The sequence below is a fragment of the Pteropus medius genome, unplaced genomic scaffold (assembly GCF_902729225.1).
Source record: "Pteropus medius unplaced genomic scaffold, Ma_sr-lr_union100, whole genome shotgun sequence".
In the NCBI taxonomy this organism is placed as follows: Eukaryota; Metazoa; Chordata; class Mammalia; order Chiroptera; family Pteropodidae; genus Pteropus; species Pteropus medius.
In genome coordinates this window covers 3322011-3344861 of record NW_024342469.1, presented here as the reverse complement: position 1 = coordinate 3344861, position 22851 = coordinate 3322011, and the positions used below count along the sequence as shown (strand labels likewise).

General features: G+C 53.5%; 1 protein-coding gene across 2 annotated transcripts; it reads left to right on the top strand.

The window, feature by feature from the left end:
- The first annotated feature begins 14888 nt into the window (after window positions 1–14888).
- On the top strand, window positions 14889–22343 carry UPK3A (uroplakin 3A). Of its 2 annotated transcripts, XM_039862999.1 has the most exons (6): window positions 14889–15017; window positions 16020–16175; window positions 17533–17812; window positions 19346–19428; window positions 20520–20652; window positions 22097–22343. In XM_039862999.1, exons 1-6 carry the CDS (start codon window positions 14966–14968, stop codon window positions 22254–22256), a joined length of 864 nt encoding a protein of 287 aa, XP_039718933.1. In that variant the 5' UTR covers window positions 14889–14965; the 3' UTR covers window positions 22257–22343. The 2 variants fall into 2 exon arrangements, with proteins under 2 accessions (XP_039718933.1, XP_039718934.1); XM_039863000.1 differs by lacking the exon at window positions 16020–16175 and having other exon boundaries at window positions 14905–15017.
- The last annotated feature ends 508 nt before the right edge of the window (window positions 22344–22851 follow it).

Below are 22851 nucleotides of genomic sequence, written 5' to 3'. Positions count from 1 at the left end.
TCTGTCTTCCGCACAGTTGTATTTCCAGCGCCTAGAAGGTTGCCTGGCACATGGTAGATGCTCGATAAATAAATAAATGTGAGATGGATGAACGAAGAACGAGTTAGAGGCCTAAAAGGGAAGCAAGGAAGTCTTCCTGGAAGAGGCAGTAAGGAGGCCTAGGACTGTGGGGAATGCGAGCAGCCCTGAAGAAGGAAACGGGTGGTCTGGATCCTGCTTTAGGCCTCACCTCTAGTTTTGTGTCTGATTGCTCTGTGTCCCCCAGTGCCAGGCTTGGGGGGCTGCGGGGGTGGGGGCTCCGTAAAGAAGTGCGATGTGAGGGGGGAATTAGTCAAGCGAATGATCGGCCGTGGGTATGTCTTCTATGGGCCGGCGTCCCCGTCTGTGAAATGAGGACAGTGACCTGCTGGGTGAGACCTCCAGCTCTGAGTCTGAAGGGCTGAGACTGGAGCCGGGGAAGCGGGAAATGGGACAGGCCGCACGAGGGCTCAGAGGCTGACAAGGCCAATGGTCATACCCCACTTACTTCCCCAAACTCTCAGCGAGCTCTGCCTGTCCCCACGGCCACCCCTTTGCTCGTGCTGTGCCCCTTGTCTGAGAAAAGCCTTTCTTTTCCACTGCCACACTCGCCCTGCTTTCTCTGGAAAGCCCTCTGGTTAGACTTGGCCCACGCATTTGTGTTCTCATCTGCCTCGCGAACTCCCTTCCCGCACCCCACCCGACCCCGTGGCTGCCTCCACAGATCCTGTGCCACAGGACCAGCATCGGATCAACTCAGCCGTATTTCCTGGCATCCAGCCCAGGACAGGTGCCAGAAAATATTCGTTGAATGAATAAATGAGCAGGGCTGGGGCTCTCTCCTTTCCATTTCAGTAACGCTCCAGGTATTGCTCACGTAGGGGATGTTTCGGTGTCGACAAATGTTAAGGCATATTTTGGACTTGAAGTGCACGTGAGCAGGGCTTCTGGGGCCACCCACCACATTCTGTTTCTCGATCTGGGTGCCAACTGCATGGGTGTTGGTCGGTTTATAAAAATTAATCAAGCTGTAACTTTATGATTTGTGCACTTTTCTATATACAGATCGTCAGAATAAGAAGGTAAAGGGATGAAAAAGTACAAATGAGTAATTACAAAATAGTCGTGGGGACATAGAGTACAGCATAGGGAACACAGTCAAAGCATTGTAATGGCTGCATGTAGAGCCACATGGGCACTAGGGTAATTGGGGGGACCACTTCATAAACCATGTAAATGTCTAACTACTGTACTGTCTACCTGAAACTAATATAAAAATTTTAAAAAGTAATAAAATATTTAGAATAGAAAGTAGAATTAAAAATAAAATGATTTGAAATCCTTGAAAAAATTCTGGTTTACGCATATTTCCCATTACAATGAAAATGTTCTTATCTATGAAGAAGTGAAATGCACTTGGAAAGACCATCGAGGGGAAAAAAAAAGGTATGTCGGGAGACTAATGGCCCCCACAGATGTCCACAGCCAAAGATGTCCACACCCTCATCCCTGGGACCTGTGACTATGTCACCTTACATGGCAAAATGGATTTTGCAGGAGTAATTGGGGTACAGACCTTGAGATGGAGAAATTATCCTGGATTATCCATGTGAGCCCAAACTACATAAATTCTTAAAATCGGAGGTAGTTTTCTGGCTGTCATCAGACGTTGGGACGAAAGAAGACACATAGGGATGCAATGTTGCTGGCTTCAAAGATTGAGGGAGGGCCCACAAGTCAAGGAACGCGGGCACCTTCTAGAAGCTGGAGGAGATCAGCAAACAGATTTTCCCCCACGGCCTCCAGAAGGAACGGCTCTGCCTGCAGCCTGGTTGTAGCTCCGTGAGACCCCGGTTCTGCAGAAAGAATTGTGAGATGAAACATTCGTGTCGTTTTAAGGCATGTGCTTGGTTGTTATTATGGTGCTGATAGAAAATACAATGAGCAACCCTGAAATGCAGGGAATCAAGCACTTCTTTCCTTGAGGTTTGTTTTGCAAACAATGCTAGAGCAATAATAAAGCAAAGTTTAGCAAAAAGAAAGACGAACCACAAGCCAACTGCTGTAATCGGTCAGTTGCTTCATTTTTGGCATGGCATGCCTAAACGCCAGTCTCGTGTGTGTGATTGTGACAACGGCGTCGATGGTTCATGTTTTATGTGTATACATTTGGGGCTGATCTTATTCAAAGAGCCAGTGAGTATTAAGAAGCAATGCTCCCAGAGAACTCTTCTCCCTTTTTTTAAGTGGCTGAAAGGCCCAAGGACTTGGTGGACAAGGTGCCAGTGCAGTTGAGAAGCTGTGGCCACCAACCTTCTCTTCTCCAAGCCTCAGTTTACTGTCCGTATAATGGCAGGTGGTATGGGATGGTCGCCGAGGTCCTTCCTGGCTTCATGTTCTCCAAATCTACACTTGGACTCCAATCGTTTATCTTTTCTCCTTGGTCCCCAAGGAGAAAAGATAGTCAATTCGCCTAGCAGAGGTCGGGTAAAAAAGCCCCACCTTGGGTTGATAAGCACGGGTTCCCAGGGGCGGATCCAAAGGTTCTTGTAGGTACCCCTGATAATCATCTGTCAAAATACTTCGGGAGGTCATGTGAGTGTGTTGTTAGCAGCTTCCTCCTTATGACTCATGGTTCTCCTTTGCTGGAAATTCTTGTTTCTTAGCCGTTTTTTTCTTCTGGAAAATTAAATACACCCATTGCCCTGATCTAGATTGCAATAGCTCCTCCAACACTGGATTTTTTCTTACCTGCTACCAAGGTAGGAGAACTACCTGAAAAGATCCAACCACCTCCCTACTCCCACCCATCAGCCCCTTTTCCACTCTCCCACCCCCAAAAATACGTTCTCATCCTCCGCTGTTGTCAGAATTTCCACCTCTAGCTTTCCATTTTTTTTTTTTTTTAATAGATCTCTGCTAAAATTCCCCTGGAGGCGATAACCTGTGAATTATTCTTAGGCACCAAAACCTTGATGAGAATAAAGGATTCAGAGGAGATTCTGAAAGAGGAAGTGCCTGATGGGGATGGGGGTTGGGAAGACACGTACATTTCTTGAGGAACTGCCTCATGCCAGAAAAGTCAAGAACGTGAACAAGTATAATCCTGAGCCCTGGGAGGCAAATAGTGTTGTCTTCATGCGTCAGATGAGACAGCCCAGAGAGGCTAAGTAACGCTCAAAATCACACAGTGAGTTAGACCCGGAGTCAGGATTCGAACCCACTGCCACCGAGAGAGAAGAGACAACAATACACATGCCATATGCCATTAATTCATCTCTTTTCTGGTTTCGGGAAGGAAGAACCCATGGAGAATGGTCATGGGATGAGATAAATTTTGAAAGGTGAAACCCTACTTTATGGAATTGCAAGACAGCAGGTCGGTGCCAGGAAGAACCATTGCAGGGACCCAAGGATGAGGCGGGCAGGCTAAATGTGGGTGCAGATGAAACAGGGAAAGACGTTTAAATGATCATCAGGAGACCTGGTGCCAACACACGTTGCACCTTGTGCTCCAGAGCCCTGAGCCTCCCACCTGTCAATGAGCAGGCTGAGCTGGATGTCCCCTTGGGCCCTTCCCACCCCGGCATCATGGGAGGACAGGCGGGGCGAGCCGGGGCTGAGCTAGGGAGCTCACCTTCCTCTCCATGGCTATTCCAGGCTCTCTCTTTCCTTTGTCTGGGAACACACGGCCTGCAGTGCCTTGGGCGACAGAAATTGTATAAACAACCAACATGCGTATTACTGAAAAATGCAAAAATAAAAGGGCGAAATTAAAATGAATAGATGTTTGACTAAATACTTATAAGATATAACATTAGGTAGTCTTTATTTTTGATTTATTTACAAAAGTTTCACTACATTTGAAACCTCGTTGTGGGTTAGGTTTTCTTACGTGGCAAGAATTTTGAGACTTCTGGGTAGTCGATAAGACATTAGAACTTACAAGTTACTGGTATTTTTACCTTATTCAGCAAACACGAGTTCAGGACCTACCATGGGCTGGGCACTGTTTTATGACTTTACTAATGCCAATGTTCTGTGACTTAGGGACCTCAGATCCGTCTTTTGCAGATAAGCCAGAGGCACAGAGGCAGATAAGCCTCCAAAAGGTTAGGTGGTCATCAGAGGCAGAGTCAGGTAGTCAAGTGATTCAAGAGCAAAATTATAAAAAATCTTTTCAGAACTTTTTTTTTTTTTTGAGAACAATGACATTTGATAAGGATGCATTCATGTCTGAGATGATGTGGGCACAGCCTCCAAAGCAAGAGCAACTCAGGCCAACAAAGGCCTGACAATGGCCCTCTCCTTTCAGCCCCCAGCGGGGCCGGCACTGTAGACGGTAAATGCTGAATGGAAGAAAGAAAATTAGCAACTCATTGTTCCCTCGAGGGGGGTGGAGCGGGGAATGGAGACAGCGCTTCTTAAACACCCCAGCTGGGTGCTGAGTCCATTGTATCCAGTTCGTTTAACCCTCACATGAGCTGCAGGATTGTACCGTTCTCATCCCCATTCTATAGGTGAGAAAGCTGAGGCTCAGAGACGCCAAGTGACTTACTCAGAGACGCACAGCCAGGGTGCAGAGTAGCTGGGATATGCGCCCATGAGCCTGCAGAAGGCGGTGTTTGTGTTTGCAGATCTTGGTCTCACTTCAGTCACATTGATATATTTATTCTCTCCGCCTACCTTGTGATGGCTCGTTGACAAAGGTTTAGAGCCCAACAGCTCTACACCCATCCCTGTCCTTTCTTGATGAGGTGCTGGGAGCAGCGGTGCATCCTGGGAGTGGCAGGTGAAAGGCTGGATTAGAGAGAAATTTTGGCATGTCTTGAGGTCCACTCCCCCAATATAGACGCTTAACCCTTGGGAGTCACAACTTGATTCTGCTTATGGTGCTTCCTAAGCGAGACCGGGATGGGTGTTGGTGTCTCGTGCCTGTCGTAACAAGTGACCACAAACTGGGGGGCTTTCAACAACAGAAATGTGTTCTCTCACGGTTCCAAAGGCCAGAAGTCAGAGGTCAAGGTGTCTGCAGGGCTGTACTCCCTCCAGAGGCTCTGAGGGAGGGTCCTCGCTTGCCTCTTCCACTTCTGGTGGGTGCGGGAGCCCCTTGGCTTGGGGCTGCCTCGCCCCAGTCTTGGCCTCCGTCGTCACATAGCCTTCTCCCTTCTGTGTCTCTTTGGCTCAAAATCTCTCTCTGCCTCCCTCTTACAAGGACACTCGACGTTAGATTTAGGGCCCAGCCTAAACCCAGGATGCTCTCATCTCAACAGCCATAACTTCATCGTATCTGCAAAGACTTTTTAAGGTCGGTCACATACACAGCTTCCAAGGAGACATATCTTTGGGGGACACTGCGAGGCCGCAATTCAACCCACTGCTACTTTTGCACACGAAGCATCCATTCCATCCTCTTCTTAAGAGGGACCCGGAATTTCCTCGGGGGCCCACCCATTTGGCCCCTACGGAGTGAGCACTTGAGCCAGCATCTCTGCGGCCACAGCGATTGGTTCAGGCTGGTCCGATCAGAGCCAATCCGGGGACGCTGGCTGTCCTGAGACTCTGGGCTGCTACGGGGACAGCTGCAGGCAGCCGCCTCAGTGGCGGGAGGGGTGGACTGGCCCAGAATGGAGCCCACGCAGAGGAATGTGGGCTGAGAGATGGAAAGCGAAGCCGAGTTTTTCCGGTTTCAGGAGTTGATGTTCTCGCCTTCCTGCCGAAGCCGGCTGAGAGGGGATTCTGTCCCTTGTCCGTCAGTGGGTCGTGATGGAAGCAGAGGTACATGTGAGCCTCACTAAACCAAGGGGTGAATGTCAGTGGCACATTGGCAGTCAAGACCTTCCTTACCAGAGATGAAAATGAGATGCAGTCAGTAGAGTGTGAGCACTTGGCAGGGCCCTAGGAGGCCTCCAGTTCAGTGCCCGCATTGCATAGCTTGGGGTCGGAGGCCCAGAGAGGTGAGGCCTGCCCTAGGTCACACATGTGGTGCGACCCTCTGACCATAGAATGCCTTCTGACCCTCAGACTTTGCTCAGGCCCTCCGCGCTGCCCTACCTAGCTGGCTGTCGATGAAAACTGCCCTCCTGCTTAAGCCCCACCGGTCCCGCCCCTGCTGGCCCTGGATGTTCTGCTGGCTCTGCTCACTGATGCTCTCGTCCATCCTTCAGGGTGATGCTGTCCCGCTCACCGCGGGTGCTGATTCCTGCCTCGTCATGGGACGGAGCTCCAACCCCACATCCTGGTGTCTATAGATAGAGTTTAGGACTTCTGTGGGCTTGGGCGGCAAAAGAAGTCCTCAGTTTCCCCATTTCTAAGGGGGAGGCAGGCTCGATGCTTTCTAGGCCGTAATAGTCCAGGATTTCTTCAGGGTACACCTTCTCTCCGCCTCTTCCTTCTCAGAGCGGCTAACTTGCAAGATCAGTCAGGAAACGTGAATCCTCGAAGGCTCTAGAACCAGGTTCCTTCCTGTGATCCAGAAACAGCCTGGAGCTCTGTGCTCTCGCGGTTCAACCAAATTCACTCCGCGGGCCCTTGAGAGGCCAGGAATTTGGGGGAGTCAAAGGAATCATTTACCTTTGACTCCTCGCTATTCTTGTGCACTGAGCAAATCAAACGAACGGACTCTATTTCCCTTTGTGGTTTGGTCTCCGGGAAGCTCGAAGGTACTTGCTGACCTTGGGAGGCACCAGGGGACCTTACGGGACCTAAAGAATGAGATGGGACATCAGCATGCATGAGTCCACACTTGGCCCATTCCCGCTGATACATGGAGGAAGGAAGGGCCAGAAGCAGGAGGACCTGGGAGGAGTCAGTGGGGTAGCCTAGGAGAGAGAGGAGGCCCAAGGTGGGGGGCGGGGACGAGGGGAAGGGGACACATGCCCCTGGCCACTGCGTGGCTTTGCAGCTGAGCTCCCTGCCTGCACTCCAGAGCCAGCCTGCCATCCACCCAGCAGCGGGAGCTCCTTCTAATAGGGGTTCTCCGCTCCCACACAGAGGACCACCGCCCCACCCCCCAGGGGCCTGCCAGGCCTGCACCCCTGCCCTGCACCCCTGCCCCTGGCTGACTCATCGCCTATCACTCTGCCCTCCCTCGTCTCTCCAGCCCCCTCCACGTTCCCTCCGCCTGCACGGCTCTTCCCAGTCTTTCCCTGCTTCCCTCCCTCTGTCCTTCTTTCAAACGTCCTTCCCTGACGTTTGCTGCGCAAAAGCACCCCGTCCGCCATTACTCTCCCCGCTCACCTGCTCCAACCTCCTACCTAGCACTCGTCCCCCCTGACCGCAGAGGCCTTCCTTGGTGTACAGACTGTCCCCACGAAAATGAGGCCTCTGTAAGCACAGGGCTTCTGTCTCATCCGCTGCCTGGTCACGGTGTCCCGTCTGGCACACAGGAGGTGCTCATTAATCTTTGTTGAATACTTTGGAAAAAGACCGGGCGTGGTGTCTGCCTGGGGACAGGGCAGAGAATGGTGACTCGTGGATGCTACTGAACACTCGGACGCGGGGGCAGCCTCCACCCGCCGCGCATTCGCTGCTCTGGCCATCGTCCCTCTCCCAAACTCCCCAGTCCTCACACCCATTTGATTTCGGAGGGCCTGGGTCAGAGAGGGCGGGCTCAGAAGACACCTCAGAATGTCTTTCTCGGACCCTGGGCACTTTTGCCTTTGTGGGATCCTTCCTTCACAATAAACGAAAACTATTTTATAAAGATAAATGTCAGAATTATATGCTAACATATTTTCTTCCACGTAAAAATCCATTCTCTTTCTTCTGATTCGAATAGACCAGAATCAGAAGAAAGTCAGCCCCGGGGTGGGCGTGGTCCCATATTCCCAGCACCGCCCCCTCCCTGCAGAACCGTCCGCGGGGGCGCCGCCAGGGGGCGCCCGACACCCACGCGCGGCCCCAATGGGCAGCCGGGCGGCCCGGCGACCCGAAGCGGCCTCGGGGAGGGGCGGCGCACTCGGCAAGCGGGCCCTACTTTGGGGGCTCCCGCCCAACCCCTGTGGTCTCCGTAGGAAGACCTACAAGTCCCAATTTGGTACCGCGGCCTCCAGGAAGCCTTCCCAAGCCTCACGCTGGGCCAGGCGTCTTCCTTGGGCTCCCACAGACTTCTGGGGCCCTGTCCACAATGTCCTCCACTGTTTCCTTCTCTGAGGACAGTGCACAAGGGGTCCCCTAAGTCACCTATGATCCCAGAATGACCACTAAAGAAATGGTTTTCAGGTGAATAAATCTGGGAGCTGGGAACCCCACGCAGCTTTCACCGGTCACTGGGGTGGAAGTCCCGTCTCCTCCTCCCTTGCTTAGGGCCTGAGTGGCCACAGACGCTCAGTAACCTGGCTCTCTGGCTCTCATCCCCATCCCATGACCTTTGTCTGTAACTTCTGAGGACCGTGCCCTCCCAGCCTGCAGGCCGATCCTCAGCTTTCCGGCCCTCTGCCCCTGGGCCTTTGCACTGACTGGTCTTTCCTGCGGGCACGGAAGGAGTCCAAGTGCCTGTTCTACACTCCCTGAGCCTCTTCTTATCTCGTCCTGGTTTTATTTGACGAATGTCTCTCCTTTTCCTAATAGAAATCGTCCTGAGGGCAGGGTCTGTTTCCCCCCATAATTGTTTGAATAATTTTATGCCCAGCACACAATAGCAAGCACTTAATAACACTTGTCAAACGCATATTCTTCTGAAGGAAGGAATTAATGAAAAGTTTTATTGCACGAGCCTCCAATCCTCATAGTCAGTTCCGTTTGTCCCGCCTCTTATCCCAGCCGGCGCGATCCCCCAGGACGACTATCCTGACCTCTAGAACGGTACTGTCCAGCAGAGCCTTCTGCAGAGACAGGAATCTGCACCATCCATGGTGGCAGCCGCCAGCCACATGTGGCTACTGAGCATTTGACATGTGGCGAATGCCCTTGAGGAGCTGAATTTTTAATTGTATTTAATTAGAATGAACTTTAAATCACCACGTGTCTAGTGGCTATGGTTGGACACTGCAGGTCTAGAGAAAGGAGAGGCTCAACTATATGGATTGATTCGAGGAGCAGCGGAAGCCCAGCTTCTCCCCAGAAGACCCTCCACCTGCCCCCTGGTGTTCTAAATTCTCCGGTGGGATTATTTGTCTGGAGTAAGATTCTGCTGAACAAGCAAACTAGCAAACACCCAGGATTCATTCATTCATTTATCGAGTACTCAAGACGTATATCATCTGATTTAATCCTCACTATTGAGTCCTTGTGATATACAGTAGCTCATCTATTTATTTATTATTGAAATACGTTATCTTAGTTTCAGGTAAACAGTGTAGTAATTTGATATTTGTACATATTGCAAAAATCTATTGCAAACAGCACCATAATAAGTCCAGTTAACATCTGTTCTTGTGACGAGAACTTTCAAGACCCCACTGTCCTAGCTACTCTCAAATATGCAAAGCAGTATCATTCACTGTAGTCACCGGGCCGTACATCACATCCCATGACTGATTTCTTTTGTGACTGAAGTTGTGTCCTTTGACCACCTTTACCCATTTTGTCCCCCGACCCCTCTCCCTCCTCAGGCAACCACCAATCTGTTCTCTGTACCTACGAGCTATATATCTGTTTGTTTTGGGTTTTTTGGTTTTGGTTTTTAGGTTCCACATACAAGTAAATCATACAGTACTTGTCTTTTTCTGTCTGATTTATTTCACTTAGCGTTATACCCTGTAGTTACATTCCTGTTGTCGAAAACGGCAAGATTTTATTCTTTTTTATTGCTGCTGTGCCCCATCTTCTTTACCCATTCGTCCATTGATAGACACTCAGGTTGTTTCCATATCTTGGAATATTGTAAACAATGCTGCAATGAATATAGGAATGTGTATATATTTTCAAGTTAAATGTTTTCATTTTCTTAGGATAAATACCCAGAAGCGGAATTGCTGGATCATATGGTAATTCTATTTTTAATTTTTTGAGGCACCGCCATACTGTTTTCCATAGCAGCTGTACCAATTTACATTCCCACCAGCAGCACCCTTTGCTCCACATCCTTTCCAGCACTTAGTTCTTGTTGTTTTGACAATAGCTGTTCTAATGGCTGTGAGGCGATATCTCATTGTGGTGTTGATTTGCAGTTCTTTGATGATTAGCGATGTTGAGCATCTTTTCATGTACCTATTGGCCATCTGTATGTCCTCTTTGGAAAATGTCTATTCAGATACATTAGCTTATTGAATCCTTAGAGCCATGATCGAGAGTCTACGACCTCAAATGAGGATGTAGTGTGAAGACGTAGGTGACTTGCCCAAGGCCACAGCTTGCCTGGCTGACAGCAGGCCTGGGCATAACCTGATGCCTCCTGGCTTCCCCTTGGGGTCTGTTGGGGAGGTACAAGGTGTTCACGAAGCCGTGCGAACTAGCTTGTCTGGCCTTTTAGGACGGTGGCTGTTAGGGGGTTAAGTTAGGATGGGGACACAAAATAGAGAACTCATTTTTAATTTTTTAAATTTTTGTTTTTCGATTAGAGATGACACTCAATATTATTTTATTTTAATTTCAGGTGTACAGCATAGAGTTTAGACATTTATGTAATTTATGAAGTGATTCCCCTGGGTGAGGACTCATTTTAGAGCTGGAGTTATTGGCAGGGTGTTTAAAATGCAGGCACTACGACCCTAAGGGCAACGTCAGGAAGCATGAAGTCAGAGCTGCTCTTTATCTGAGCTGGGACAGGCAGCAGAAGGGCCGAGCGGAGCCGGCTCTCCCCTCCAGGCCTCCAGGCAGGCCTGTGTCTCCCCACCAGACTGCGTGGGCGGAGCCAGATGCACGGAGACAGGGAAGTGCCCGCAGTGGACAGGATTGGGAGGGAGCAGTAGTCAAATCAGACCAAAGTTTAGAGTCCAGGCTCCCAGTGTCCAGCCACTACCCTGGCCCGGGGGTGACCCACCCATCTCCTCCATTTACAGCGCCCATCGCCCCCCACCCCCACCGCCACCCAGAACCCTGAAACACACACTCAGTGTAGCAGAGCGTGAGCAGAACTGGCTCCTGGGGACACAGGTTCACGTTCTGGCAGGGGATGGGGAGGTGGGGAAGGTCACGTCACTTACGTCCTGTTTTCTCCTCTGTAAAGTGGGGGCGAGGCCAAGCCTCCCCAAACTGGGACGAGGATGAAGGGAGGTGACAGACAGGAGGTGCTTGGGGGCTGAACCAGGGCCTGCTCTCATCCAGGGTGGGCTGGGGAGAGGGGCCAGTGTGGGGCAAGCGGCTGGTGGCCCGTGTGGCGTGTGGCATGTGGTGGAGGGAGATCAATTCTGAGCCAACACCCCAGCCAGGCAGGAAAGGCTCCCCCATGCCCGACAGCCTGCAGATCACGCAGATAGTGGAGGTTAGAGTCTAACCAGGGCTTCATTCCAGAGACAGACAAACCAGTTTGCCACAGCCCAACCGGTGCCGCCTCAGCTTCCCCCAAGGCTAGGGGCCAGCGAGAATGACAGCCTCTTCTCTGCCCTTTGGCTTCTAGGCAGGGGCCCCAAGAGCTTCTTTGGCTGCGGCTCCGATTGCCCTCACTCCCCTGTGCCCAGCGCAGGGCTGGACAGCTGGTAGCCCTAGCGTACCTTTGTTAACTTTGGGTTGTAAATTGGTGTCCCCACCTCCTGCCACCGCTCAGGTATCACCGGGTGGGAGAAGCTGCCCCTTCCTCCACAAATTTGCAAAAGCCCAAGGATGGCTGCCTGGTTAGAGAACCGGCTCACAGACCCACAGTGGCCGCTGTCGGGAGCGGAAAGCACGCTGGAGGCTGATACTGCATGGAGCTCTGGGTGGCTTGGCCTAGCTACCCTGTCTCTCTGTGACCCAGAGCCTCAGCTGTAAAACAGAATTAGAAGGTCTAGAACCGACACCCTCATTTCCTCTCCGCACAACCTCCCACCTCAGTCAGGGGCACCCCTGTCCCTCTGGTTCCTCGGGCCAGAGCGTGGGGCCGCCCTTGATCCCCCCTTACCCACACCCCACAGCCAATTCATCAGCAAATTCCTGGCGGCTCAGCCTTCGAAACACGCGCACGCCGTGGGCATTCCTCCAGCCTCTGCCGACGCTGACCTGCCGGGCTACGACTCCTAGGGGAGCACCTGGCGTGAGCCAGGGCCGACCTGGCAGCTTTTCTACTTACAGTAATTTAAACATTCTCTCACTCATTCATTCATCAAATACTGATGGGCGTATGCCCTGCACAGGGCACAGGCGTCACCGTAACACGGAGGACCTGCCGTGGCCCAGGAGGGGCTCTCGTTCTGGGGTTTGGGGGAGTACAACACACCCCCAGCATGATGTCATCATAGCCACGCAGGTCCTGTGCTGGAAAGACACGGGAGGAAGACTTCCTAGAGGAGGGGGGATTTGGGCTGGGCCTTGGAAGACAGGGGTCTCGCTTGGAGGAGTGGGGAGCACAGATGCCTCTGGCAGTGGGCACAGCATGTGCCAAAAGGGCTTCAGGGCAGCAGGTGGGGGAGGGGGCTTGAGAAAGCATCACTTGTGGATTTCAAAGTGGGGAGCCCTGTGAAAGCCCTCGTCCTTGGAGCCATAAAGGGCACGAGAGAGTGTGATGAGCTTAGGGAGCCAATGTCCAGTGGGGCACGACTAGCCTGATAGAGCCGGGCAGAGGGCGATGGCCCAGAGGCCATGGAGAGACAGTGCCAACCCCGATGCTGCCAGCGCCCAAGTCACGGAGCACGTTAACCCCACGACTGCACTGCATGCCTCCACTCCGCAAGGGGGCACCTCGAGTGCCCCCACTTTACTGCAAAGGGCCAGGGACCGCCACAGAGAGAACCAGAGCTGGGGCCCTTCAGGACCACCCAGAGGATACTGTGCAGAGGGTGGCCGGGGCTTGGAGGAGCTGCCTCCAGAGCTACTTGGAGCTGGAGGTAGGCGAGTGAGCTCCCTAGAGAGCTCGGGTTCCTTTGCTTGCATTTTGTTTTGTTTTAAAGTGACAATCTCAATGTGCAGAAAAGCGTGGCTTCTAGGTTCTCTCGGATGTGGCAAGCACTGAAAGCAAGTGCTTGCTGGGGGCGGGGTGGGGTGGGAGGGGTACCTGCGATGTCTCCGACTTCTAAAGAAAAGAGTCGTGGAAATAGGCTGCGACCTCTCTGCCCCTTGGAGAGACATTTCTGGGTCAAGAATTTCCAACCCATAAATCACCGGAGGTTTCGAAGTCATAGGAGGCGGGTGCCGGGCTGGGGTTTGCGTAACCTTTCACACTGCAGCACACCCTGCTCCGTGGCCTCTGAGGAGCGTGTCAACTGGGCCAGGGTTCAGAAAGGTGGTCCAATGGACTGAGGGGTAGACATAGATCTAAGTCGGACCGAAGCCCAGTGTCCCGGAATTCACTTGATCAACAAGGAGCAAAAAAATTTTTTTGCCAAAATTTTTGGGAGTGTCCACGTGGGACACTGGGCTGCAGCTGGGGGACAGTGGCAGGTGTCAGGGGCTCTTTCCGCCTGCTTCGCTCCGTGCAGCCTCGCGTGGGCATCTTCCGCGTGAATCTGCCACAGTGACTCATTTCTCCTGCACTGTCCCCCTCTCCAGAATATGCCAGACGAAAGTCAGCATCTGTGAAGAGGGGACTTGTTTATAAACCCGAGACTTTCTTTTTTTGCACAATACGTTTGGGCCTTAGCTGATTATTATTTTAAACCCTTCCTCCCCCTAAATGTTCTCTCCATATTTGGACAAAGCAAGAGAGCAGAGGACTTTTTGTTTGTTTTTTTCATCTGAAACTGCTGAGTTTTGGGAAAGAGGATGGCTTCCTGGGCCTTCTTCCTCTCACAGTGATTTCTCTCAGGGTGAGCCTGAGAGAAAACTCTGCCGGCCTCGATAAATGCCACGTTCACAAACCATCGTTGGATGAGAAATGTCAGTTCATAAAATATTCTTGGAGGAAAACCTAACCCTGTGCTCAAGAGCTCCTTAACTCTGGGGCATTTTCTGTTCCCTGGAGATAAGGATCTGATTATTCACTCTTGGAATGAGCTCCTCATTTTACAAAGAAACTAAGGTCCAGAGAGAACTGTGCATTTCCCACTGAGCATGGAATCTCTTTCGTCCGACATTTTTCCTCCAAAAACTTTCGAATCGACAGAAACGTTTCCAGAGCAGTACAATGAATACCCACGTTTGCCAGTCGTTAACGTCGTGCTGCCCTTGCTTTATCTCTCGATCCCCCTCCCTCACTCCACAAACGTGGGCACGCGTGTGCGGTGCGTGACACTTTCCCCCTAAGACTCCAGTGTGCATCTTCTTCGTAATCGCAATGCAACGGTCACGCTTAAAAAATTTAACATCTAATCTATATTATTATCCGATACACGGTCCATAACTCGAATTTCTTTCATTGTCATACTAACTATAATAGTGTTTGTTATAGATGATTTGTTTTTATCCAGGGAGTGCACGTGCAGCCTTGGCCTTGAACCTGTGACCTGAGCGGGGTCACACCACAGGTCTCCAGACAGCTCACAGACCCAGGACTTCAAGGTTTCCATGCCAGCACTTTCACTGGTTAAGCCGGTTCAGGTTCATCTCAAGAGCCCAGTGTCTGGTACCTACTAGGGTCTCTATAAAAAGTTGTAGGAATTAGCATCCTCATTTTACAGTATGGAAACTGAGGCTCACAGAGGCGTGGCTTGCCCCCAAGGTCTCATTAGGCGACAGACGCGGGAGAAGTCACTGCCTAGGTCTCCGCTTTGGTAACGGCTCAGAAGCATGAGTGCGCTGGGGCACCTCTCGGGCCAGGGAGCCTGGGGCGGGGCGTATGCAAATGACCCTCGAGAGGCCGCGGATTGGCCGGCGCGGGCGGGGGCGGGGCGCGCCGGGGGCGGGCCCCGGGCCCGCAGGTGAGCCGCCAGGAAGAGGCAGGTGCACGCTTGCCGGCTAGACCGCCCGCCGCGCGCCGTCGCGGTCTGTCCCAGGCATGCCTTCGCTCTGCGCCTTGCTGGCTCTCGGCTTCCTGCGGCTCTGCTCTGGTAAGTGGATGATGAGCGGAGGGGGCCGTGCCCAGGGCGGGCAGTTGTGTCCTGGGGCGTGGCCTGCACCCTGACCCTTCAGAGGAGTCCTGAGAGGAGCCTGGATGGGAAGGGGCGTTGGGAACGGGAACTTCATTTGTTCAGTCCAGCAATAGGTCCAGATGCCTGCTGTGTGCCAGGCCCTGGGCGGGCTCTGGCCCACATATTAATAATAGCCAACATTGATTAATAAGCTTCGTCTAGTGGGGATTCCAGGGCTCGAGGAGGACAGAACCCTCTGATGGGTGTGCGGGAGAGCAGAGAAGGCCCTGGGCTAGACTCACAGTGATGCCCGGACTGGGGGAGATGGAGGAACAGTCTAGGTGAAGGGGCACATGGGCAGGCTTGGGGAGGAGGGAGGTGGCATTGTCTATGCTGGGAACCTCCTTACTGTCCGTTGTCCATCCGTGTGGTTGGAGCTTGGGGTGGAGGGGGTGTGCATACAGCTGAGGCCGGAGGCCCAATAAAGCAAGGCCCAAGACTTCAGGACCTCACTGCCCCTCCAGAGAGACTGGACTGCATCGGAGGGCAGTGGGGAGCCATGGATGGGGCCTAGCGGGAGAGTGACTCGGTAAGATTGGCATGTTAGGGAGCAGAGGATGGGGGAGGGCTTGTCACTAGGTGAAGAGGGTGAGACTCCAAGACTTAGCTGACTCGGGTGGAGAGATGCCTAGGAGGGGCAGTGGGGTTCTTGGTGACTGAATGTCTGCCAGGGGAGAGAGAGGACCTGGACTGCCTGGTTCCTGGCCAGGGTGGCTGGGTGGGGGCAGCGTGCTGCCCATATCTGAGGCAGGTTCCTGAGATGGCCCATGGAGAGAGTGAAGCCTGGTGCCTGGCACACAGCAGGTGCTCAGTAACTGCATGCAGAGATGTGTGTGCGTGTGTCTCGGGCGGAAGGCATGGGTGCCCATGGGTTGGACAGTTCTGCCAGGAGTCAGCTTCTGTTCTCACTGCACCCACCAGGTGTGAACTTCCAGCCCCAACTGGCCAGCGTGACCTTCGCCACCAACAACCCCACCCTCACCACTGTGGCTTTGGCGAAACCTTTCTGCATATTTGACAGCACAGCAACCCTCTATGGCCCCCATCAGGTCTACCTCTACGTCCTGGTTGCCTCGGGTGAGGGTCCTGCTCCCCCTTGGCTTTGCCGAAAGGGGCTTTGACCTGTCTGCAGGGAGGAGGGAAGGAGGCAGATAGAGGGATGCCCGGTCCCTGTAACTAAACTGCCCCTTGCACCTCACCAACCTGCACTGTGTCCACTCTGGGCCAGCCCTGGGCTGGGCACTGTAGTCACAGATGTGTTCTTGACCTGGAGGGACATCCGGTCTAGGGAAGAAATCATAACAGTGCTGATCACTGAGTACCTACATCGTATCAGGTGCTTTGTACACCTTAGAGTTGATATTTATAGCCAGCCTGCAAGATAACACAGTGGACCCTCAACGCGGGTCTGAACTGCACGGGCCCACTTATCTGAGGATCTTTTTTCAATAAATACTATAAATGTATTTTCTCTTCTTTATGCTTTTCTTAATAGCACTTCCTTTTCCTCTAGCTTACTTTATTGTAAGAATACTGCATATAATGCGTATAACATACAAAATATGTGTTAATTGGCTGTTTATGTGACCAGTCGACAGAGAGCTGTTAGTAGTTACGTTTCTGGGGAGTCAACAATTATATTCGGATTTTCAAACGTGCCCTTAACCACCACGTTGTTCAAGGGCCAACTGTATCATGACATCCATCACAGAGCGAAGAAACAGGACTCAGAAAGGTGATTGATGCACCAGAGCTCCAGGCCCGGAGAGCGAATCCAGACTCCCTGGCCTCAAGCCTAAGTCCTTCCTGTGATGGCTCAAGATCAGGGTTCTGGGGCCCAGCCCTCGCCCGTTCGCCCACAGCCATCTTGGGCTTCCTAGAGAAGGAACCCAATGACAAGCTCTTCCGTTTCTAGCAATCAGCCATTTACAACAGCTCACTTGGGGTCATTTTATTCTTTCATCCATCATTTACTGGACCGCCTGTCTACCTGTGTCCTGTCTGTGGGCGTTGTGGGGTATTTTTCTCCCATTTCACAGGCTGGGGTCCAGAGAGGTAAATTGGGTTGTCCGAGATCACCCGGCTAGTAAGGAAGAGACCTAGGGTCCGCCGTGCGTCCCCTGCCCCGACGTGTTTCCCCAGTACTGTCTGACCCTCCTTTCCTATTTCACGGAAGAGAGAGGGTCCAGCGAGGAAATGACAATGGTCTGTCGGGGTGGGGAGATTACAGGCCTGTGACAAGATGAGGTGGACACAGAGCCCGGAGTAGGGCAGCCCCCCGCCCCCGTCCATTACCTCCGTTGCGCAGGAAGCCTGCCCCGTGCCCGCCCCCTGAGCACAGTGCTGGCTCAAAGAGGTTGTTCAGGGACGTTTGACCGAGTAAGCGGCTGAGCTGGGGTGGCCCGGAACCTCACTGCCGGCACTGTCTCTACAGCCAGCACCAGGAACGCCTCTGTGCAGGATGACACCAAGGCGCCGCTGAGCTCCACGTTCCAGCAAATGGACGGAGGGAGGACAGGCCCGTACAAGGCCTCCGCCTTTGACCTGCACCCCTGCAGCAACCTGCCCAACTTGGATGCAGTCGGGGATGTGTCGCAGGTCTCGAACATCCTGAATGCATACCTGGTTAGGGTAGGCGCCAATGAGACCTGTCTGTCTGACCCCAACTTCCAGGGCGTCTGCAACCCACCCCTGTCAGCGGCCACGGAATACAGGTGGGTGTGGGCAGCTGGGGCAGTTATGCCCAGCCCCAACTCGGGAAGACTCAGGGCTGGTGAAGTGTGTGAGGCACATATCCTGAGAGCCTATTATGTGCTAGGACCATCCTGGATCCCATAAAGGGCTTCCTGGATATGTGACTGAGCACAGGGCCGGCCCCGTACTCAGAAGGGCCCTTCCTGGCTAAATGCTCTGCCATCTCGAAACTCTTAATTTTTAAACAAGAGGCCTGAATTTTTATTTTGCACTGGGCCCTGCAAATTATGCGCCTGGTCCTGGTCCATCACCGAGGTGGCACTTAGCACCCAACCCCGCTTCATCAGACAGGAAAGGAAACTGTGGCGCAGAGAGGAAAGGGGGTCACCTGGTGACAAGCTGGGGCCCAGCCTGGACCGGAGCCCCACCGAAGGCTTTCCCAGCTCCCACCTGATCCTCCGCCTTTTCCTGCTCCCTCCAGCACACTTTTTCCGGCCCACCCCACCCCAGGGGGGCCCTCATTCATTCCCACAGGCGTTTCCCCAGCATCTTCTCTGTGCAGAGCTCGGGGGCTCATCCCGGACCCATGGCCTGGACCCAGAGGGTCTCAGCTGGTTTCAAAGCCGTTCCTGTTATCATGGAGACGCCTGGGTGGGGGTCTCCGTCCCTTCTCAGCTGCACTCGGGGGCCAGGCCATCACTCGCTTGCCGTCCTCTTTGATGGCTTGGCCCTCCTTTGACCTCAGCCACCATGCAGGACACGAGTCCTCAGTCTCCTCTGCCCCACTCTTCACCCTTCCCTCCAACTTCGTTCTTACCCTCTCCCTCCAACTCAATGGCAAAGCCCACCCCGCCTCCCGGACACAGGCGCAGACCCCAGCCTCTAGAACTGTCACCTGCAAACCTAGAGAGGTGAGGGATTAGGCAGAACAGTGGATGCTACAGAGATTTTAAGGGTCTTCACTTTATTCTCGTGTTGAACTAGAGGCTGTCCATTCCTTAATTTTCAGAACATTCAGCATTTGAAACTGATTTTAAGTCAGCTGTGGGTATTTGGTACTGTATTGCCTGATCTTCTTTTATACATTTTATCTATATATAAAATGTAGCCCTTATCCCAGAGCAGTGGGGTGGAAATAGTTGTGGTGGTGGTGGTGGTGGTGGTTGTTATTTTGTCTTTTTTTGTGATACCAAGGACCAGACTGGGAAAAGTGAAAGGCAAAAATTGGGGACAAATGGGTCAATACTCAAGAAATATGCTACACGTGCAGCATAGGGAAACAGAGGGGGCTCCCAAGGGGAGAGCCTAGAGGAAGCCTCTGACGCTACCAGCTTCCTGGAGGAGATGGCATCAGAGCTGGGGAAAAGGTCCAGGGCAGTAACCTGTGGCCAGGTGCCAATGCAAAGTCCAGCACCGCCCTGTGGACGCCTAGATTTCCATCTCCTAGAAGTCCCCACTCTGTCCCCCCGCCCGGCCATCCTAATACCTCCCATCTCCCTGTGACCGGGGCTCACAGGATGGACAGAAGTCATCCTCGATCCGTCTCCTTCCAGATTCAAGTATGTCCTTGTCAACATGTCCACCGGCTTGGTACAGGACCAGACCCTGTGGTCGGACCCCGTCCGCACCAACCGGCGTAAGTGCTAGGGTGGGCTGGGGCCAGTCTTCAGGGACCCTGGGAATGTGGACTCAGGTCGTCGCTCCAAAAAGTCTCCCCAGACACCGGGTTATGAGGAAATGCATCTTAAAGTAATTTAACCCGAAACTTCATCCTCCAAGGGCTGTGCAGTTTATCCTGCATTTAGAGCCTAAACAGCCCCTTCGTTGAATCCTCACAGCAACAAACACCATAAGCACTGAAGTGGTCCCAGAGGTGGGCTCAGCCGTGGGCGCAGGAGGAGTGCCCGCCTCCCCTGGCTGTTCTTCATTTTCCCACAGAGCCTGGACGGTTTCGCCAGAAGCGGGAGGCTCCGAGGCCCAGGTGTTCGCCCGGCCTCTGAGCCTCACGGCTGCGTGAGCCCCGCAGGCCCTCAGATCCCACATCTGAGAAGAGGCAGGAAGAACCCGGTGCTTTGCCTCCCCAGCAGGGTCCCTTCCGGTGACCAGACAAAAGCACTAGGCCCAGCTGTCTTGGGGCTGCGGTCAGGCTGTGGGGAGAGCATCCCCTCCACGGCCAGACAGACCTATGGGTGTGAGCCTGGCGTTTGAGTGCCCTTGAACGGGACTCAGTCTCCCTCAGCTGCCGTGAGCACATTGCAGAATGAGGGTCCTGTGGGGTCTGCGTGGGTCAACGGCTGGAAAGGGGTCGGCTCACAGTAGGACCTATACGTTGTTTGTTCACTTGGTTCCTAAAGAGTGACACAGGCCAGAGCGGAGGGAGACCCACGGCCCACCCGGGTCCATTAGACCAGGGCCCTTGGCTTCACCTTTCATAGTTTATAATCTGTATCCCATCCATCTAACCGGAGAACTAGAGTCAGTCGATAATTTAAAATTATGTAAAAAGACAGTTAAAAGTGACCAGACACACACAAGAGAATGCTGGGAAGTGGGAGGTGGGGACAGGCAAGAAAACTGCCCCTCAGTGCTGGGGAGAGACAGTCATGGACCTGGGTCCCCGCTTCCTCCCTGGGACTCGCGGCCGCTAGGGCTGGGGGGACCCTGTGCGTCCCTGGGAGAAGGCCGAGGGTGCAGAGTCCGGGGCGTGATGGGTCCGTGTCCCCTTAGTCACCCCGTATTCCGCGATCGACACGTGGCCGGGCCGGCGGAGTGGCGGCATGATCGTCATCACGTCCATTCTGGGCTCCCTGCCCTGCTTCCTGCTCCTGGGCTTTGCCGGCGCCATCGTCCTCAGTCTCGTGTGAGTACCCAGCAGCTGGAGGGCGGGGCTCGGGGGCACATTGGACACGCTTCCTTGGGAGGGTCTTCTGAGGCCGGGGAGAGCCTGGGCGAAGGAGCTGCCTCTCGCTCTGGGTGGAGCCCAGGGAGAGGGCAGCTGAGTCTGAGGACGTCCAGGGTCAAGGTCAGCTGGGGAGACAGGGGCTTTGTGGGCAGATCCCACGTGTGACACAGTCGCCCAACCTAGGGCGAGTATCTGACCCTCCTAGGCCTCAGGTTCCTCTTCCAGAAAATGGAGTTACTGATAAATGTCGCCCCCTCGGTGGAGCTGTGAAGGTCGAGAGAAATAATCCCTACCAACCTCAGGGCAGCACCTGGGCGCTAAACAAGTAATAGCTTTTGTTGTCGTTATAATTCACCTGCTTGCAGTACAGATGGAGAAACTGAGGCCTGAGGGAGAAGAGCGGCCCAAGGTCACACGGCCAGTTAAAACAGAGCCAGGACCGAGCCCTAGTCTCCTGGCTCCATCACTAACGGCTCTGAGTTGTGTCTATTTGGATAAGGATTTGGGGTCTCCATGGGGAGTCTAGAGCAGCTAACAGGCTGCTGGTGGGAAGACAGGCAGGCACACATTCATTCCTGGGGGGACTGAGCAGGGGGTGGATCGAGGCACCCACAGTTGCTGTGGGAATCCAGATCCTGCCTGGAGCATCAAGGTGGGCTTCCTGGAGGAAGGGACAGCAGGAGCAAACTCTCATCAGGACAGGGATGGATGGAAAAGTCACATGCAGTGTGCTTCTCAGAGAGAGAGAGAGGGAGCCCCAGAGGACTTCGAGAATCAAGACGGGTGCCTGTCCCAGGGGGAGTGGGGAAGCAGGTGGAACAGCTTCTTAGAATAGGTGAAATCAAGTGGACACATAGAAAACAGCCAGGCAGGAGAGGACGTGGGTGGGTGGAGGATGGGGAGGAGGCAGTGAACTTGGAGATCAAGTTGCCTCTGACATTTAAACTAATAAAAATACAGATAATAGATGAGATTAGCCACCAAGAGACTGGTCTGTCTGGCCAGCCCTGGGAGCAGTCAGGACACAGTCATGTCCTTCCCTCCCTTTGGGCAACACCCTAATCTGGCACCTAAGGTCCCGTTATCTGCCTCATCCTGGCTCTTCCATTTACCGCTCCTGCCACCCCAAGCCCAGCTCCGGCCGCACCGCACTTCCCGCTGTTGCCCCAAACACGCCCCAGCGGTTCCTGTCAAATGCCCAGAATGCCTGTCTTCGCTGACATAGCTCCAGAAGGGTGACACCGTCGTTGTCCCAGGGCCTGGCACGCAGTAAGCGCTCTGTAAGACAGGCCTAAGACGACATCTGTGAAAGCAATGTCTAAGTGAAAGGTGCCTGGCCAGTGGAAGGGCTTTGGGCTTGTTCCGAGTCCCTAACCCTGGCTCTCTTTGTCCCCTTGGTCAGAGACACGGGCGATTCTGATGGGGAAGCCACGTACGACTCCCAGGTCACGCAGGAGGCCACCCCCAAGTCCCTGGGGACCTCGGAGGCTTCGTACACGTCCGTGAACCGGGGGCCGCCCCTGGACAGGGCCGAGGTGTACGCCAGCAAGCTCCAGGACTGAGCTGGGGCAGTGACCTCCTCCCCTGACCCCATCCAAGGCGACACAGGGCCCGTCGGTCCAACTGCAGAAAACAATTTCAGTAAAATCTCCCCAAGAATTTGATTTGAATGAATATTCACAGAATGAATGAGTGAGGAGGTGAATGAATGAGGGGTACTGAGGGGGAGCGCTTCTCTAGGGACGGGGACGGGGGTGAGGGTGGGAGAGGACTGTTCAGGACACCTGGCGGTCTGACCGCCCCCTGTGAAATGGGGAAACAGCGCCTCCCCGGTCATCTCACGGAAACTTTAGGGTGACCCGTGAGAATGTGCATTTATTGGGTGGTGTTTGGGGTTTGCTGGCTGCGAGGTACTGGAAATCTGGAAACCAAACAGCAGCCTGGGTGTGGCTCTGCTGGCAACTCACCCACAGTCACCTCTGTCCCTCTGGGGCTCAGCTTCCTCATCTGTGAAACCGGTTGATGGAAACGGTTCATTTCAAGGCCATGCACGCCTGGGTTCCTTCACAGCTTTCCCGTCCCGGTGGGAGGACAGAAAAGGCTGCGGGCCACAGAGTCCGCTTGGGGACGAAGGGGCTCTCCAGTCTTCGGTCTCCC